The 17,173-nt window shown below is 50.0% G+C and overlaps 8 protein-coding genes across 10 annotated transcripts; 7 read left to right on the top strand and 1 right to left on the bottom strand.

Moving 5' to 3' along the window:
- Positions 1-145: 145 nt before the first annotated feature.
- LOC112345195 (GDSL esterase/lipase 6-like) lies at positions 146-646 on the top strand. The gene has a single exon (XM_024671507.1). It carries the CDS (start codon positions 146-148, stop codon positions 644-646), a length of 501 nt encoding a protein of 166 aa, XP_024527275.1.
- Positions 647-3,133: 2,487 nt separating this feature from the next.
- Positions 3,134-4,181, top strand: LOC9652785 (DNA replication complex GINS protein PSF1). 2 transcript variants are annotated; one of them, XM_002966505.2, is made up of 6 exons: positions 3,134-3,226; positions 3,279-3,346; positions 3,424-3,537; positions 3,628-3,790; positions 3,851-3,997; positions 4,054-4,181. In XM_002966505.2, the coding sequence occupies exons 1-6, from the start codon at positions 3,152-3,154 to the stop codon at positions 4,078-4,080; spliced, it is 594 nt and encodes a 197-aa protein (XP_002966551.2). In that variant the 5' UTR covers positions 3,134-3,151; the 3' UTR covers positions 4,081-4,181. The 2 variants fall into 2 exon arrangements, with proteins under 2 accessions (XP_002966551.2, XP_024526899.1); XM_024671131.1 differs by having other exon boundaries at positions 3,181-3,226; positions 3,420-3,537.
- Positions 4,137-4,692, top strand: LOC112345194 (pentatricopeptide repeat-containing protein At4g18520, chloroplastic-like). The gene is made up of 2 exons (XM_024671506.1): positions 4,137-4,587; positions 4,673-4,692. The coding sequence occupies exons 1-2, from the start codon at positions 4,137-4,139 to the stop codon at positions 4,690-4,692; spliced, it is 471 nt and encodes a 156-aa protein (XP_024527274.1).
- Positions 4,610-7,066, top strand: LOC9652784 (pentatricopeptide repeat-containing protein At3g09040, mitochondrial). Its single transcript, XM_002966504.2, has 2 exons — positions 4,610-4,740; positions 4,821-7,066. The coding sequence occupies exons 1-2, from the start codon at positions 4,699-4,701 to the stop codon at positions 7,032-7,034; spliced, it is 2,256 nt and encodes a 751-aa protein (XP_002966550.2). The 5' UTR covers positions 4,610-4,698; the 3' UTR covers positions 7,035-7,066.
- Positions 7,067-7,145: 79 nt separating this feature from the next.
- LOC9652337 (DEAD-box ATP-dependent RNA helicase 35) lies at positions 7,146-8,930 on the top strand. The gene has a single exon (XM_002966503.2). The coding sequence runs from the start codon at positions 7,163-7,165 to the stop codon at positions 8,906-8,908; it is 1,746 nt and encodes a 581-aa protein (XP_002966549.1). The 5' UTR covers positions 7,146-7,162; the 3' UTR covers positions 8,909-8,930.
- Positions 8,931-9,800: 870 nt separating this feature from the next.
- LOC112345140 lies at positions 9,801-12,579 on the top strand. The gene is made up of 3 exons (XM_024671295.1): positions 9,801-10,247; positions 10,440-12,483; positions 12,538-12,579. Exons 1-2 carry the CDS (start codon positions 10,098-10,100, stop codon positions 12,414-12,416), a joined length of 2,127 nt encoding a protein of 708 aa, XP_024527063.1. The 5' UTR covers positions 9,801-10,097; the 3' UTR covers positions 12,417-12,483; positions 12,538-12,579.
- Positions 12,580-12,617: 38 nt separating this feature from the next.
- LOC9652783 (flocculation protein FLO11) lies at positions 12,618-13,312 on the bottom strand (the record flags this gene model as incomplete). Its single annotated transcript, XM_024671505.1, has 1 exon — positions 12,618-13,312. A coding segment is annotated over one exon (693 nt), but the record flags the coding sequence as incomplete, so codon positions are not given.
- A 414-nt stretch (positions 13,313-13,726) lies between these two features.
- On the top strand, positions 13,727-16,837 carry LOC112345139 (pentatricopeptide repeat-containing protein At5g16860-like). 2 transcript variants are annotated; one of them, XM_024671293.1, is made up of 2 exons: positions 13,727-16,258; positions 16,377-16,594. In XM_024671293.1, the coding sequence occupies exons 1-2, from the start codon at positions 13,761-13,763 to the stop codon at positions 16,477-16,479; spliced, it is 2,601 nt and encodes an 866-aa protein (XP_024527061.1). In that variant the 5' UTR covers positions 13,727-13,760; the 3' UTR covers positions 16,480-16,594. The 2 variants fall into 2 exon arrangements, with proteins under 2 accessions (XP_024527061.1, XP_024527060.1); XM_024671292.1 differs by having other exon boundaries at positions 13,727-16,837.
- The last annotated feature ends 336 nt before the right edge of the window (positions 16,838-17,173 follow it).

Below are 17,173 nucleotides of genomic sequence, written 5' to 3'. Positions count from 1 at the left end.
AAAAAAAGAAAAAAAAAAGAAGATAGAAAATCTTTATCTTTACCATTTAAACTTTAGGTTTTCGAGTTTAGTTAGTAGTAACCTTTTCCTTTTATAAACATGCCAACAAAGGTTTTTGGCGAGATGAGGATTTTAGTGTTCGTGCATGCGATCTTGGCTTGCGTGTTTGGATGGTCAATTCCTCAGCTTAGGACCATCTATATGGGAGATTCAATCTTTGATGTGGGAACTAACAAATACTTATGGGGAAACACGGTATGCCAAACCATCTGGGAGGTGCAGTGATGGATTCATCATCCCAGATCTGATAAACAAGGCCCTGGGTTTGCCCTTTTCCAGGCCATTCCTGGGTTTGAAAGTTGAGGACCAAGTTTTTCCTAGTATCAACTTTGCATCTGATGGTAGTGGATTACTCAACTCGACTCATTCGGACTGGGGTGTCGTGCCATTTAGTGAGCAGCTAAAACAAATCAGGGAATTCTCCATGAAGATCTCCAAGAAGAATCTCATTGTTGTGATCTCTTCTGGTGGAAATGATATCGCAGCAAATCTTCAAAACATTATGGATGTGGACTTGGAAGGGATGTTAATGTCATTAGAGAAACGTTTGCAACAACTTTACGAATATGGAGTGTTGGGCCGCTAGGATGCTCACCTATTGTTACTTCAGGTGGAAATTTGAAATCAATAATTTGGTAGAGCAATTCAACACACAGGCTCGGGGGATTTTTCTAAGGGCAGCAGAAAGATTACCAGGGATGAGAAGTGCATTCATAGATGGTTACTCACCAATTAAATCTTTTGTGAAGAACTGCAGGAGGTTGTTGCCCTAATTGCCTCTCACATAAAAATACATTGAGCGGTCTGTGCAAAAATTCAACTGATTATGTCTTTTGGGATATGATACATCCCACAAAGCAAACATACTCTCGTTGCTAGGGAATTCATAGAGCAGATTAAAAGAGTGTTATAAAACTAAAATGTTTTGTTATTCCTGTTTAAAAATTACAAAGCTAAGGTAATTATTATTACTTTATAATTTTTCATTTATTTTTTATATTTCTTTTGCAAATATATATTTGAGACTATTTGAATATGAGAACTTTTCCTTCAGTTTATTTAAAACTTTATGCAGCATGTTAGGAATTGTGGTCGTCTCCTTCTGCCCCCAGAGTTTAATCTTCACTTCCACGGAAAGAAACGGATGGCATCTTGTTGAACACATGGGACTCCATGGTACTGCAGATGCTTGACTTGGATGACAATCCAATGATTGAGTCCATTTGGGATTCGGAAGACTCAAAGATCATCAAGCAAGAATGCTTCAGGGATGTGTGGAAGCTCAAGGTGGAGCCTTTTCCAGTGTGAAGGAAGACAGGCTGCTTTGGTGCTTGGGAACCTGGTTTCGTCCTCTACGTTCTGGCGCTGCTGCTCAAGGAAAAGCAGAAGGTACTGCTGCTGACCAGAGGGGGATCTCTCTATTACTTCCTGCCAGATGGTAATGGAAGCTACAGAGTCTTGTAAGACTATCAGGACGTATGTGGAAGTGGAACTTGAGGCAGATCCAGATATATGTTTCTTGGCGGACGTGGAGCTGAAAAACGTCCCTCTTTTCATCAGCAAGGCACTCTTGGTAAGCAGCCCAATGAGAGAAAACTACAAGGACTACCAAAAGGACACGAAATGCAGGACTTTCTATCTCCCCATGTGGTCGAGCAACGAGCTGAGCCCTCTCCAGAAAGAAGTCCTCCCGGACAAAGATCTGGACGCCTCAAGACGCAGGTACTGGCACTAGGGAGGCAATCCGAGAGAAGTCTTTTGTCGGTGGAACCTTGGAGTCCATCACCAATTGGGTGGGAGACGTGATACTGAGGAGCTACACGAGTGCCTCCAGTACATCAGTGTCTCCAGTACGTGTCTCCGGTTACAAGACGGCCAGAGGTGGCTGATCTTCACGAAACTGCATGGGCATCAGCTGCTCCAAGGTTTTGTTATGTGCTAGAAACACAGCTTTGAAGATCTGAAGACTGGAGTGGTGAGAGAGCATTTCAGGCGGTCGACATAGGACCTGTCGTCGGAAGATCAAGAATCCTGAGGTGTTTGGGGGCAAGGGTGGCTCAGCTTGTGAAGAAAGGTTGTGTCCGGCATTTGATCCACTTTCAGGTCGTCCAGATACCGTGCCTTGCTCAACCTGGCGAAGTCGAAGAATTCCAGATACGATGCGCTAGAGAATCCCATTGACACTGGGTGTACACAGAATGAAAGGTGGTGGCAGTTTTACAGGTTTTCCATCTCGTCCAACTCAAAGTGATGCAGAAGTTTGGAGCTGACAGTGTTGAGTTCTACATGGTCACTCCAAGTCAGTATTGGCTGGGATGCGGAGGTCCCAGTCGGATCGTACATAGCGTTGGGCGACACACAGATATTCTCTTCTAAAATAGTCTTTACGAGAAAAGATTTTTTGGTGTTTTTTTAATTTCTCCAAAAGTGTACATATGTTTTGTAGAAAGTATCCTCGACGGTTTGACAAGGTTGTGATTTGTCACCCCGAGACGTCATCGTCAACGCTGGTGGTTCTCTATGCATACACTTCGATAGTTGACCGTCCAAAATGGAGTGACATGCAACTTGACGCTTCCCCTTGTCAGATGTTGAAAGGATCGGGCTGTCGCGAAACTCGATCGGGGCAATCCAGGACCGGTTGTGCACTTTGGTGCGGATTTGGCACTCGAACTCAAGAGCCGTATTAACATGTCGTCTCGACATGACACCAAGTCTTGGGAGCGTGGAACCTGGAATCACGTCCCGCATCTTCTGAGACTTGAAACTCTTCAAGCTTGAGCGACTTGAGCTGGGGATTGAGCGAGCTGAGTACCTGGGGAGTAACTGGAGCGTGGAGGGAGGCAGAGGCTCAATTGCATTGCATTCATAGAGTCTTATACTTCTCCATACCATTCAGCTTTCAACTTGATTCAGCACAATGTTTTAAAACGGCTAAAACTCATTCAGATGAACAGCGGACTCTCAATCCGCCAAAAGATTGCAAACTTTCTGTTCCTCCATTGTCTAAACCTTCTTTTCATAGGCATTTATTGGGACTTTACCCTTCATACCGGTTTAGGGCACAATTAGGGTTCCTATTTCCAAGGGAATGTTTGGGAGGAAAGGAGCACAGCTGTGCGTCGAGCTCTTGCACACGGAGGAAGATCAGCTGTCGCGGTTCAATGTGAGCTTCTAGATGGCCTAGATTTTCTCTGTTTATACTGGCATTCTTGCAGAATGATCTCTTCGAGCAGGTTTTGAACGAGACGAGCGAGCATTTCGAGCAGCTCGAGGCCAGATTGACGTAAGTGAGGCGATTTTCTGGCATTTCGCGTTTGCCTCTCGATTCCTCTATTGTCTGATCTGTGAGAATTTAGACAGGAAAATGCATGAAGAAGGATTGGACGCTCAAACCACCAAAAATGCGGACTTTTATGGAGGATTAACGCATCACACGAGCATTCTTCGTAATAAGCGATGCCTTCTAGCTTACATGTTTGTGCTTCTCTCTCCGTTTTTTTTTTTTTTTCTTGGTTTCTTTTTCGTTCTTGAGTCCTAAATTGTCTTCCATTTTATTTTTTTCAGCTACCATCGAGCTCAAACGGTTCAGAGACTACGATGGCAACTTGGTGCTGTGCTTCCAGATGATATCCAGAGCAAGCTGAGCTACTCGGAAAAGAATTATTTCAAGCAGTATTCAGATTCTCTGGGGGTTTATATGTCGAGCATCGATCTTGATCTTTCAGTGGTATGTTTTTTCATGTTTATCTGGAAACCTTTTTCTTACTATTTCATTTATCGTATGCAGGATTTGTCACCACCAAAAGATCCTTACATTCAAGTGAAAGTTTTGGAGAACGTCGGAAATGTGTACTTAGACGATCAGTCAACGTCGCTGCTTCGGAACTCGATACATTTGATTAAACGATCAGAAGCAGAACCATTGATTTCCCAGGTAAGACTCTTATGCCTTTAGATTCTTTGATCCTCAATAGATTTTTTATTCTGCAGGGTCTCTTGGAAGAATTTATTGACTAGTGTTTGCATTGATTCTGGGACGCTGAGATGCTTCCCGGCTAGTGATTCTTGTTTATATGAGACCGCTGAGGGGCAAGCACATTGCTTTCCAAAAACCAGGAATCTTTCTACGCTGTCATGGAAGTTCTTCTCGCTCTGAGTGGCAGTGTAAGTTTCTTGCCCGTCTTGACGATGCTTCTCCAGCCACTCTTGCCGATATCATAAGCGAATGTGGCCGACACAGAGCCCTTCAACAGGGAAAGCTGGTTCACGCACATATATCGCGGCAAGGATTGGACGGAGGCACATTTCTGGGCAACAGGCTCATTGAGATGTATCTCAAGTGTGGTTCTGTAGCTGATGCTCGACGAACACTCTACAGTATGCAAGAGCAGACAGTAGTAACTTGGACCGTGAACATGGCAGCTTTCTCACAGCATGGTTACTGCAAAGAAGCTATCCGGTTACTCAGAGAGATGCAGCTACGTGGTTTCCAAGTCGACAGGGTGGCCTTCGTCACAGCTCTCGGTGCGTGTACTACTTGCGGATCTCTCGCAGATGGGAAGCAAATCCACGCTAACTTGGTGGAATATGGACTGGAAAGCAACGGCAGGGTGGGCAGTGCGCTCGTAAACATGTATGGAAAATGCGGGGACTTGGACGCTGCCTCAGAAGTCTTTGGTAAGCTCGATCCTTTGCATGTAGCGGCCTGGTCTGCGTTGCTTGGAGCTTATGCTAACTCTGAAAACGACGCTGTGCAGGCTTTGGAACTCTACAAGAGAATGCAGCTGGAAGGTGTTCGTCCGGACAGCGTTACGTTTGTCACCTGTCTCAGAGCCTGCACTGTCGAGGGGGCATTGGACGATGGCAGAAAAGTGCACGCTTATATACGCGAGTCGGGGCTGGAGACCGACATTTATGCGGCAAATGCTCTCATCAACATGTATGGAAAGTGTAGAAGCCCCGAAGACGCCTTCCAGCTCTTCAGCAGGATGGAGAGTCCAAACGTGGTTTCCTGGACGTCCGTCATCGGGAACTTTGCGCAGTATGGTCATCTGGGAAGAGAGTCCGTGTTACTGTTCCGGAAGATGGAGCTCGAAGGGATTCGTCCGAACTTGATCACCATGGTGGCCGTGCTGAGAGCTTGCAACTTAACAGATGGGAGACAGGTCCATGGCTATGTGTTGGAAGCTGGAATGAGTTTGGATACCTCGCTGGGAAATGCTCTGGTGGACATGTACTGCAAGACCGGGGATGTTGACGAAGCCGATTTAGTGCTCCGTGAGATGCCCAAGCGGGACGTGATTTCCTGGAACATTATGATATCGGGGTATGCTCAGAGTGGAGACTGCAAGGAAGGACTGAGATGCCTTTGGCGAATGCAGCAAGATGGGCTTTCGCCAACCAAGGTGACTTACGCTACGTTGCTCAACGCGTGCTCGAGCGGAGAAGACTTGGGCGAAGGCAAGTCTATCCATCGCAGCGTTGTCGACATGGGACTCGACCGGGACGAGGTTGTCAAGAGTTTCCTGCTGGGGATGTATGGAAAGTGTGGCAGCCTTGAAGACGTGAAGCGAAGTTCCTGTGAAGTTCACGAGAGGAACACCATCGCCTGGAACACAATAATCGGAGCCTATGCTCGGTACAGCGATCACTTCCAGGCTTTGCGGAGCTTCCAGCAGATGCAGCTACAAGGCGTCAAGGCAGACGCGGTAACGTTCGTACTCATGCTTGGGACTTGCAGCAGTCCAGCACACTTGGCTCAGGGGATCCTGCTGCACGACTGGATCTCCCAGCTTGGATTCGAGTCCATCATCGTCCACAACTCTCTCACAGCGATGTACGCAAAGTGTGGATCCCTGGACGCCGCACGAAAGATGTTCGAGGGGATGCCGTCACGGAACAGCGTGTCGTGGAACTCACTGATATCGGCCGCGATTCAGCACGGCTGCTATGCCGACGCTCACAAATTCTTTCAGAGGATGAAGCTGGAAGGCTCGAGACCAGACGAAGTTACGTGCATCAGCATGCTCGACGCTTGCACGAAGCAAGCAAACGCCAAAGAAGGGAGCAGCATCCACCAGATGGTCGTGGAGAGCGGCTTCGACAAGAGGACCGGCGTTGCAAACGCGCTCATCTTCATGTACGCGAAGCTTGGCGACCACGAAGCAGCGAGAAACGTCTTTGACGCCATGGCCGAGAGGAACACCGTCTCCTGGAACACCATCCTCGCGGCTTACGTTGAGAAGGGCCTCAACCGGGACGCGGTGGAGATGTTTTGGAAGATGGACGTGGCTCGAGACAAAGTCACGTACGTTGCTGCTCTAGACGCGTGCTCCGGCCTCGCGGGAGGCCTCGCTCACGGCAAACTCATCCACGGCTACATGCTCGATCACGGCTTCTCCAACCGGCTCGACACGGTAGCAGCCACGGCGCTCGTCAACATGTATGGAAAGTGTGGCAGCCTCCAAGAAGCGCGGAAGATCTTCGACGAGATGCTTCACAGGGACGTGGTGACTTGGACGAGCTTGATCGTGGCCTACGCGCAGCACAGCGAGATCGAGCAGGCGCTCAAGCTGGTGAAGATCATGGAACAGGATGGAGTGAAAGTCGACGACGTTGTGTTCTTGAGCATCCTCTCGGGCTGCGACCACTCGGGCCTCCTCGAGGAGGGGTGCAAGTACTTCGTCTCCATGATCGATGACTATGGCATCAGTCCCCGGCTGGAGCACTATAACTGCATCATCGACGTGCTGGGACGAGCTGGGCATTTGGATCTCGCCGAGAAGCTCGTGGATCGTCTCCCGTCTCGGTCGGATAGCAAAGTCTGGATGACTTTGCTTGCAGCGTGCCGGATGCATGGGAATCCGGAGAGGGGGAAGCGTGCTGCTCGTCGGATCACGCTGCTGGATCCATCCATCCCGGCTGCTTACGTTGTTTTGTCCAACATCTACACACAGACTCAAGCTTCTTGATACATGGTTTTAAAAGATGGTAACATTTTTCATCGCTCTTTAGAAAAGGTCTCACGAAAAGGAAAAATAGGCTGAGGACTATAAAGGGAACAAACAATGTTAGGGTAGAACAATTCTTAGCTTTGTTTATGGATACAGAAGAGAACGATTATGTTCCCATTCGAAAGCGCAGGTTGGCCGAGCAACAACGTTTGCTACAAAGGAAGTCACAGAAGATCGAAGGCAATAAGAAGGAAGAACCCAAGTCATGCGCTCCTCTCTCTCTGCTGGAGAAAGCATCACTCCTCCAGCACGAGAAGCAACAGGAAGGAGGACCTTTGAGCCCAAGTGAAGAGCTCCAAAGGCAAGAAAAGGATATGCTAGATAGATTGAACGACGAGAAGAGAGTGCTACTGCCGGTGAGCGAGATTAGTAAGGGGATCAAGTATACCGAGCCAATGCACACGGGATGGACGCCACCTTTGCATGTTTCCGAAATGAGCGCAGTAGAGATCGAGGCGATTCGGAACAAGCTGCATATCCTGGTTGAAGGTGAGGACGTGCCACCGCCAATTCGGAGCTTCAAGGACATGGGTCTCCCGAAATCAGTCTTGAGGAAACTTAAGGAGAAGGGTGTGAAACACCCAACACCAATCCAGGTTCAGGGTCTTCCAGCGATCTTGTCCGGGAGAGACATGATCGGGGTGGCATTCACAGGCTCTGGGAAGACTCTTGCGTTTGTTTTGCCGCTGATTATGTTGGCTCTCAAGGAAGAGGAGAGGTCGAGGCTGAAAGGTGGCGAAGGTCCGGTAGGGTTGATCCTGTGCCCCTCCCGTGAGCTTGCGAAGCAGACTTTTGACGTGATCGAGGAGTTCGTGTCGATGGTGAACTCCTCTCGTTGTTGCCACTTGAGGGCAATGCTGTGTATCGGGGGAACTGGCATGAGGTCTCAGCTGGAGGCGATAAGGAGAGGAGTGCACATCGTCGTGGCGACTCCAGGGCGACTTAACGACATGCTAGAGAAGAAGAAGATGAATCTGGAGCGATGCAAGTATCTGACTCTAGACGAGGCGGACAGGCTCTGCGACTCAGGATTCGAGGACGACATCCGAAAGGTGATGGATCACCTCAAGTTTCAGCGCCAGACGCTGCTCTTCTCGGCAACCATGCCCCGGAAGATCCAGGAGTTTGCGAGGGGTGCTCTTGTCAAGCCCGTGGTGGTGAACGTTGCCAGGGCCGGAGCTGCATCTCTGGATGTTGTCCAACAAGTGGAGTTCGTGAAACAGGAGGCCGAGATGGTCTATCTCCTCGAGTGCTTGCAGCAGACGCCACCGCCTGTGCTCATCTTCTGCGAGAGCAAAGGCGAGGTTGATAGCATCTACGAGTACCTGGTGCTCAAAGGCGTGGAAGTTGTGTCGATTCACGGTGGCAAGGATCAGGAGGAGAGGCAAGACGCAATTACTAAGTTCAAGCAAGGACGCAAAGATGTCTTGGTTGCAACTGATGTTGCTTCCAAGGGACTCGACTTCCCAAGCATCCAGCATGTCATCAACTATGACATGCCTAGCGAGATTGAGAACTATGTTCACCGGATCGGGAGGACTGGGAGGTGTGGAAAGACAGGTATCGCCACCACCTTTATCAACAGCAGGCAGAGCGAGAGCACGCTCTTGGATCTGAAGTATTTGCTGCGGGAAGCGAAACAGAAAGTTCCTGTGTTCTTGGAATCGCTCGAGGACCCCAGCACATCCATGGTAGAGGTTGGTGGTGTTAGAGGATGTGTTTACTGTGGGGGACTTGGCCATCGCATGGGAGACTGCCCAAAGCTTGATCAGCAAAAGAGCAGGGACATAGCTAGAAGAAGGCACACCAATTATGATGATTCATCTTTATAGATGATAATTGTTGCTAATTGTATTTATAAGTAAAAAAAATATAACAAGAAAATTATATAAAAAGAAAATTAAAAACTCAACAGTGTTCCCATTTAAAATTACATAAATTGTCTGATCTGTGACAACGAGAACCAACAATACCTGTTACAAACTGTTCTTTCTAAAGTCTTCTTCTATCTTCAAATCTTTGACTCTCCTCCATTGTATTGGCATTATAATAGTTTAAGACACAAGGCATAAAGTGTTTCATCTCAGTCATATATTTGAGAGGACAGTCAAAAACCAGGAAATAACCAGCTGATTTTAGATTCAAAGCTGCTGATTTGAGGCAAGATGAGAAATAAACTTCTTGTTAGCATTATCGAGTTCTCCCAGAAATAATACAACTTAAAATGTTTAGAAAACGTTCTATGGAATTTCTTAAAGGCAACTTTCTTTGTTTCCTGTTCTAGGATCAGAAAGATGAACACTTTGAAGTATATAGCCTAGAAGCTCACGATCGTTCAACCAAGGCAAAACAATCGTTAGAATCCTAGAGCGACTACATTTGTCTCACCTTCTCGCCCCAGTAGCGACTTGTTTGATCCAAGACAGAGACCTCGCAAGGGTGAATCGCCATGACCAAGCACGATATCGTGGCTTGAAACATCCGGTGTTGGAGAGGGCGAAGATGGAAGAAGAACAATTGGTCATGACATGGAGCCACGCTCTCAAAAACCTGCCCTACGTCGGAGTAAATAAGTATCTCTTTTAAAAACTATTTAGTGTAACGTAAGATTTTGCCCTAAGTCAGCTTAGAATATACCACTTGCCACGATGGCAGACACGTAGATATCTTTACTCTGCGTGTAGTGCCACGTGTGATCTCTCTGGCTCTGGGGCCTAGGTTTGACCAAAGAGAGGCGAGAGGGAGAGAGCTACTGTTCTTCTTCGTTGCTCTTTCGATCGTGTTTCAGCTATCTACGCACGATCATCGTCAACAGGGCGCACTGCGCGGCCCGAATATCCAGCTTTGACATTCCAGCTACCGGCATTCTTGCGCGTCATGGATCGATCGCTTCCTCTCCTTCTTCTTGATCGCTTCCTGTGATCTTCCAGCGGCAATGCCGGGGATTTCTCCTGACGAGTGATAGGCTAGGAGCATCGGTTGCGAGAGAGCGGCTCAAGCGGCTCGAGCAGGGAAAGAAAAATGGGGAAGAAGGTCTGGAGCGTCGCCAGGAGCGTTCTTGGATTGCGCATGTGTTCTTGGACATTCCCGGCCGATTCCGAGGGCTTTCCATCCGACGAAGAATGGGATTTCCAAGGCCGGCCGGCAACGCCGGCACGATCATCCATCAAGGTATGCTTCTTAGACCTCTAGATCCAAAGCTCTCCTCTGGATTAGAAGCATTCCTCCTTTTCGATCGAGAAGATATATTTATCATAGTTTTCTTCTTTCTAGTCGAGTCTAGCTGTGGGTAGCGTTCTTACTTGTCTCTCTCTCTTCTCTTTTTTCGCGATCTTTGATCGTTCTTTGTGTGATTCCTTGCAGAGTTCTTGCCCGATCTGCCTGGAAGCTATCAAAACCGGGGTTGGACAGGCCCTCTTCACAGCCGAGTGCTCGCACACCTTCCACTTCTCGTGCATTGCGTCCAACGTGAAGCACGGCAACATGGTGTGTCCCGTGTGTCGATCCCGGTGGAAGGAAGTTCCATGGCACGGCCCTCTTCCAGACACGAACAAGCCCAAGAGATCCTCGACCCCGCCACCGCCACTCGTCATCCCACCACCATCGTCGCTGCCAAGTTTCAATGAGCTTCTCCGCCAAGAACAACAACAACAACACGAGGAACAGGACCCCGTCATACGAATCATTGACGAGTCGATCGCAAACGCCAATGCCACTCAAGAAATCAGTCGAGCGTCGCCACCCTCGAGGCAACAGCAGCAGCAGCATCAAGCCATAGAACCTCTCGTTTACGACGATGACGAAGCTCTCGCCAACCAAGGCTCTTGCGACGATGAGTTTCCAGAAAATGTGACTTCGTCCGAGCAAAGATCCAAGCTCGAGCTCAGCGCTTACGCAGAAGTTGGCAGCGTGTCATTCTCGGAGCAGCGGAACAGTTTCAACGTCCTGGTTCACGTCAAAGCTCCGGAGCTTCTCGATTCCGGGACAGAACCAGCAGTCTTGGATCGAGCGCCGATCGATCTAGTGACAGTCCTGGACGTGAGCGGAAGCATGGCAGGGACAAAGCTCTTGCTCCTCAAGCGAGCAATGGCGTTTGTGATCCGCAACTTAAGCTCCCGGGACCGTCTCTCGGTGGTGGTGTTTTCCTCGTCAGCAAAGAGGCTCTTCCCGCTCAAGACTATGGTGGAGGAAGGCCGGCAGTTCGCGCTGCGAGCAGTGGAGACGTTGGTTTGCACCGGAGGAACGAACATTGCCGAGGGGCTGCGCAAAGGATCGAAAGTTTTGGAAGAGAGGCAGCACAAGAATCCAGTCGCGAGTATAATGCTGCTCTCCGACGGACATGACACTTACTCGCTGGGAACTCGGGGCCAGGTTTTCAACTCCTCTCCAAGCTCCAGCTTCAACCGTCACAAGCTACTGTCACGACGGTTGAGCAACAGCGGACAGATATCGCCACGCATTCCAGTCCACACTTTCGGATTCGGAGCTGATCACGACGCTGCGACCATGCACTCCATTTCTCAAGTCTCGGGAGGAACCTTCTCGTTTATCCAGGCAGAAGGTGGCGTCCAGGACGCTTTTGCTCAGTGCGTCGGGGGACTTCTAAGCGTTGTCGTCCAGGACGTTCAGCTGGTAGTCTTTGGAGGATGTGAGGCCGGAGGGTCTCGGATAACGAGCGTTCATGCTGGCAGCTACAGAAGCTCGGTCGTGGAGGATTCGTCACGAGCAACCGTGAAGCTGGGGGATCTCTATGCCGACGAGGAACGAGACGTTCTTCTGGAGATTAAGCTCCCGGCACTCAACTTCAGCCTCAAGGAACAGTTTATCCTCGAAGCTAGGTGCTCTTTCACCGATCCAGTACGTGGAGAGAAGCTTCACACTGCGTCCCGGAAGCTCTCGATCGCTCGTCCGGATTTCGTGAGCGCCAACCGGCAACATGTTAGCGTGGAAGTTGATCGACAAAGGAACCGGCTGCTGGCAGCAAAGACGATCTCCGAGGCTGGTTTTTTGGCAGATTCCGGTGACATCGAGGCAGCTCAGACGTGTCTTCGAGCAACTCAGCAGCTAATCCAAGCCTCGCTTTCGTGGCAAGGTGGTGACAAACTCTCCAAGGCGCTTGAGTCCGAGCTTGGAGAAATTCAGGAGAGGATTGGAAACAGGCAGCTCTACGAGAGAAGTGGTCGAGCGTACATTCTCTCGGCTCAAAGCTCGCATTTCTCACAGCGAGCCACGACGAGAGGATACTCATACAATCGAGACTATCAGACGCCTTCCATGACTGGAATGATTCTACGCTCGCAGCAACATCCGGGCTACAGTAGCGCACCTCTTAGGAGCTAACTATCCAATGGAGACGAAATTTATATTTTCTCCAACAGATGCACGTCCTCGGTTTGAGATTGACAAGGTACGTCTTTCTCGTATTCTTTTCCTTCTCTAATGATTAGAGAAATTTTTACAGGCCAAGCTAGTCTCTGTAGCAAAACTTTGGCTCGGCGACAGGAAAACAAAGGGAGAGGATAGAAAAAGTGTCAGCTAGAGTGTCAGGGTTCCAGGGATTTGTGATGGATCGGATCGGCTCCAGAGGGAACTTGCCTCTCGGGTTGGATGGCATTGAGCTGCTTGCTGGAAGGATCGTCCTTGAAAGTTGGAGGTGGGATAGAACGAGCTGCTGGGATAGCATTTATGGAAGAAGTTGCTGGACCAGATTGAGAAGAATCCGTTGCTACTGGAACTGAGATAGAATCCTTGGAAGAAGGAACTGGGATAGAATCCTTGGACGAAAAAGCTGCTGCTGGAACTGGGATAGGATCCTTGGAAAAAGAAGCTGCTCCTGGAACTGGGATAGAATTCTTGGAAGAAGAAGCTGCTGGTGGAACTGGGATAGAGTCCTTGGAAGAAGATGAAGTTACTGGGATGGATTGAGATCGATGCGTCAAGACATCGTGGTGAGGCTTGCCGACGGCCGAGTTCCAGCACGCAACGAAGTCCTTGAGGCGCTGGAATGGATCTTCCGGTCCAGTGGGAACTTCTCGCTCGAGGTGGTGATTGCCGGAGGGTGGCGCAGGGATCCCGATGCCGAATTCTTTGCGGCAAGCCGCCTGACTGATCGAGTTTTGGTACTGCTTTGGATCCGAGGGGCCGGAAGGAATGAGCCTCTCCGGCTGTTCCTCGCGATCGCGGAGAAGAAGTTTACGCGAAGTTCCTGGATCTGGCAACGAAAAAACCAACGAAAGTTAAGATCGATACTGGGCGATCGAGAGTGGAGGGAGCTGCTGCTTACCTCGAGATTCCAGTGCGTAGCAGCATAGCAAAGCCATGAAGAAGAAAAGGATGAGCGATTGGAGCTCTAGCGCCATGGAAGGAGAATAGTGGTATGATCTTTGGAATGGTGGGCTGAGATGCCATCGCGCTGGATTTAAATGGTGGCCAGCCGGAATTTCCGTTGCATGGAGAGCATGGGAGGGTGTTAAACGGTAACGAAACGCTCGCCACAGTGGGGAGATTGTGAAAGCAAGATGCGCCGCCTCGCCGGATTAGTTATAGCAGTTTTATAAAGGAAGGGAATGTTTAGCGCGCGCCAAGAACCCTAAAATTAAAACACTTTTGCGCGCCAAGTTTTAAATTTGTGGACTTTAGGGTTACTTGGTTTTAGGGTTCTTGGAGCTTGGAGCGCCAGGCTCCATGCTCTTGCGGCGCGCTCTTCTCAGGCGATACAGGACGATTCCCAGCTTGCGCGAGGTAGGAGGTGTGAGGAGGAAGAATGCCGTTGGGCGGCGCAATCAGGGTGCGTCAGGGCAGCAGGACCCGATCGGGGTCTACGATCAGCTCCGCGGCGATGGAATCATGGCCAGCAATGCCGTGGTTCTTGCGGCGTTGAAGGCGTGTACCAGCGCCAGGGATTTGGCCACAGGGATCAGGATCTTGGGCGAGATTCTGGAAGAGCACGGCAGCGATGGGAATGGAGAAGAGAAGAAAGGCTTGCACATCTTTGTGGCCAACACGGTGCTAGACATGTTCGCCAAGTGCGGTAGTCTGGATCGCGCTCGCGAGTTCTTCGAGAAGATGCCGAATCGCACAGTCTCGTCGTGGAACACGATGATTATGGGATTTGTCCAGGCCGATCAAGGGGAGTTGGCTCTCGAGTTCTTCGCCGAGATGCAAGAGAAAGGCTTCGTTCCAGACCCTCGGACGTTCGTCGCGGCTTTGAAAGCCTGCACGAGCCTGGCTCTCAAGGAGCAAGCCAAGCAGGTGGATGGAAATCTCGTCAAGGTGGAAAGTTTGAAGAGAGGAGCGGCTTTACACTCCGAGCTCGCCAGCCGAGGCCACGAAACCAACATCTACGTTTCAAGCACACTGGTGGACATGTACTCCAAGTGTGGCAGCATGGTCCAGACGAAGAGGGTCTTCGATCGAATGCAAAGGCACGACGTTGTGTCATGGAACGCGATCATCACCGGGTACGCACAATCTGGAGATGCCAATGAGGCTTTTAATCTCTTCTCTGCCATGCAGGAAAGAGGCTTCCAGCCCGACGCGAGAACTTATGTCGCTGCACTCAACGCATGCTCGACCTTAGCAGCGGCGGATCCGAGAACAAAGCTACGAGAGATTTGCCTGGAGAGAGGCCGAGCCATCCACGCTCAGCTCTCGAGTAGCGGATACGAGCATGACATCTTTGTCGCTAACACGCTGCTGGACATGTATGCCAAGTGTGGCAGCGTTCGTGAGGCAAGGAGAGTATTCGACTGCATGGAAAAGCGGGACTTGGTGACTTGGAACTCGATTATCATGGGATACGCAGCTTGTGGAGATGGAGAGAGTGCTCTCCGGCTCTTCACTACGATGCAAGACCAAGCAGGACTGGTGCCCGACTCAAGAACTTTTGTCGCTGCCATCAACGCTTGCACGGCTATAGCAGCCAGAGAAGAAGCCAGGGAAGTGGGAGGAAGGCATGTCAAGGCAGAGAGTTTAGAAAGAGCCCGGAGAATCCACTCGCAGGTTTCGAAGAGCAGCTGCGAACTGGATATGTTCGTGGCGAGCAGCCTCGTCGACATGTATGCGAAGTGTCGAAGCATGGAAGATGCGGGCAAGGTTTTCAACAGGATGCCTCGGCACGACTTAGTTTCCTGGACAGCAATGATCTGGGGGCATGCTGAGAGTGGAGATGGCGACTTTGCTCTCTCCTCGTTTGCTCGAATGCAAGAGGAAGGCTTTGTTCCCGACGGGAGAACTTACGTCACGGCAGTGAACGCTTGCACGAGTCTAGCGGCCAAGGAAACTGGCAAGCAGGTTGACGGAAGAATAGTAAAAGCTGAGAGTTTGAAGAAGGGACTGGAGATCCACACCCAACTTCGCAAAGCTGGCTATGAATCCGACATGATCGTCGCCAACAATCTTCTCGACATGTACGTGAAGTGCGGAAGCGTGCCCGATGCTCGGCAGCTGTTTGAGAGGATGAAGCTCCGAGACGTCGTTTCGTGGACGACGATGATTTGGGGGTGTGCTCAGAGTGGAGAGGCCGACTTGGCTCTCCAGTACTACGCTCGCATCCGAGAGGAGAAGCTGGTTCCAGTTACGCCTCCAATTTTCGTAGCAGCGGTCAAGGCCTGTGGAAGTTTGCCGGACTTGGAGGCCGGGAAGAACGTCCACGACGAGATTCGCAAGGCCGGCCTCGAGAACGATCGGCTTGTGGTGAATTCTCTCGTGGCTTTCTACGGGAGGTGTGGAAGCATGGTGGAAGCGCAGCAAGTTTTCGACTCTTCCACGGCAAGAGACTTGGTAACTTGGAGCACTCTCATGGCCGGATACAGCCACCAATGCGACGCAAAGCAGGCTTTTGAGCTGTTCGAGAGGATGCGAAGGGAAAACGTGAGGCCGGACGCGATCACTTTCGTCCACCTCCTATCACTCTGCAGCCATGCCGGCCTGGTCGACGAAGGCAAGCTCTACTTTGAGATGATGAGCCGGGAGTTCTCGATAGCTCCGCTGCTGGAACACTACACCTGCATGGTGGATCTCCTGGGTCGAGCCAATCAGCTGGACAAGGCCGTGGAGATGCTGGAGACGATGCCTTTCAAGCCGGACACGACGGTGTGGATGTCCGTGCTCGCCGCGAGCCGGAAGTGGAGCAACGTGAGAGTTGGGAGGCTTGCTTTCGACTCGGTGGTGAGCCTGGACGACAAAGACGCTGGAGCCTACTCGCTCATGGCAAGCATCTACGCGAGCGCGGGGATGTGGGAGGAGAGTGGCGAGATCCGGAGCTTGAGAAGGGCTGCTCGAGCTTGGAAGAAGCCGGGGCAAAGCTGGTGGATCGATGGAGCTGGGACAGTGCACAGGTTCTCGGCGGGAGACTCGAGCCATCCTCAGGCGGAAGAGATCTCCGCGAGGCTCAAAGCAGTGACTTTGAGGATGAAGGAGGAGGGGGGATACGTTCCAGACACGAAGAGCGTCGTGCACGACATATCCGAGGAGGAGAAAGAGTCGGCACTATGTGGACACAGCGAGAGGCTCGCCATAGCTTGCGCGCTTGTCAACTCGGTGGCCGGGACGGACATAAGGATCTCTAAGAATCTCCGGGTTTGCGAGGATTGTCACAGGGCGACGGCTGTGATCTCCAAGCTGGAGCGACGGACCATCGTGTGTAGAGACTCGAGTCGGTTTCATGTGTTTAGAGATGGAGCGTGCTCTTGTGGAGAATTTTGGTAAGTACTAAGTGTATACCGTAAAGATCCAGGCGATAAAAATATTTTTGAAACATCCATGTACATCGTCAAACAGTAGATTTTGTTGCATCACGTAGAGCAGTGTCCTCACTGAATGGATGAGTTCTCCATTAATCCTCCATAAACTTCTTTCAAACACCTCCTAAAATTCTAAAAAATATTACTTAATGGTTTAATTTAAATTGTTCACAAGTAATAACCATTATTTAAGGCATTTCATTTATTTTTGGCTTTTGGCAGTTTTGGAGGTTTGAGGAATTCTCGTTTGTGAAGCAAAAGGAATTTATATAAACTCAAAATAATATTTGAGCTTTGAATTTAGAATATATTATATTGTGAGGTCTAAGTTCCACTCACAGTATTAATTTTCTA

Source organism: Selaginella moellendorffii, unplaced genomic scaffold (assembly GCF_000143415.4).
Source record: "Selaginella moellendorffii unplaced genomic scaffold, v1.0 SELMOscaffold_7, whole genome shotgun sequence".
NCBI classification, from domain to species: Eukaryota; Viridiplantae; Streptophyta; class Lycopodiopsida; order Selaginellales; family Selaginellaceae; genus Selaginella; species Selaginella moellendorffii.
This window is presented reverse-complemented; position numbering and strand designations above follow the sequence as displayed.

Excerpts from the sequence above, each read along its gene's own strand:
- LOC112345195 (XM_024671507.1), top strand. The coding sequence starts at position 146 with ATGCGATCTTGGCTTGCGTGTTTGGATGGTCAATTCCTCAGCTTAGGA.
- LOC9652785 (XM_002966505.2), top strand. The coding sequence starts at position 3,152 with ATGTTTGGGAGGAAAGGAGCACAGCTGTGCGTCGAGCTCTTGCACACG. Across the intron at positions 3,227-3,278 it reads ATCAGCTGTCGCGGTTCAAT|AATGATCTCTTCGAGCAGGT; the intron begins GTGAGCTTCTAG and ends GCATTCTTGCAG. Across the intron at positions 3,791-3,850 it reads TCGATCTTGATCTTTCAGTG|GATTTGTCACCACCAAAAGA; the intron begins GTATGTTTTTTC and ends TATCGTATGCAG.
- LOC112345194 (XM_024671506.1), top strand. The coding sequence starts at position 4,137 with ATGAGACCGCTGAGGGGCAAGCACATTGCTTTCCAAAAACCAGGAATC. Across the intron at positions 4,588-4,672 it reads GGCCTTCGTCACAGCTCTCG|GGTGGGCAGTGCGCTCGTAA; the intron begins GTGCGTGTACTA and ends AAGCAACGGCAG.
- LOC9652784 (XM_002966504.2), top strand. The coding sequence starts at position 4,699 with ATGGAAAATGCGGGGACTTGGACGCTGCCTCAGAAGTCTTTG. Across the intron at positions 4,741-4,820 it reads CGCTGCCTCAGAAGTCTTTG|GCTTTGGAACTCTACAAGAG; the intron begins GTAAGCTCGATC and ends GACGCTGTGCAG.
- LOC9652337 (XM_002966503.2), top strand. The coding sequence starts at position 7,163 with ATGGATACAGAAGAGAACGATTATGTTCCCATTCGAAAGCGCAGGTTG.
- LOC112345140 (XM_024671295.1), top strand. The coding sequence starts at position 10,098 with ATGGGGAAGAAGGTCTGGAGCGTCGCCAGGAGCGTTCTTGGATTGCGC. Across the intron at positions 10,248-10,439 it reads CGGCACGATCATCCATCAAG|AGTTCTTGCCCGATCTGCCT; the intron begins GTATGCTTCTTA and ends GATTCCTTGCAG.
- LOC112345139 (XM_024671292.1), top strand. The coding sequence starts at position 13,761 with ATGCTCTTGCGGCGCGCTCTTCTCAGGCGATACAGGACGATTCCCAGC.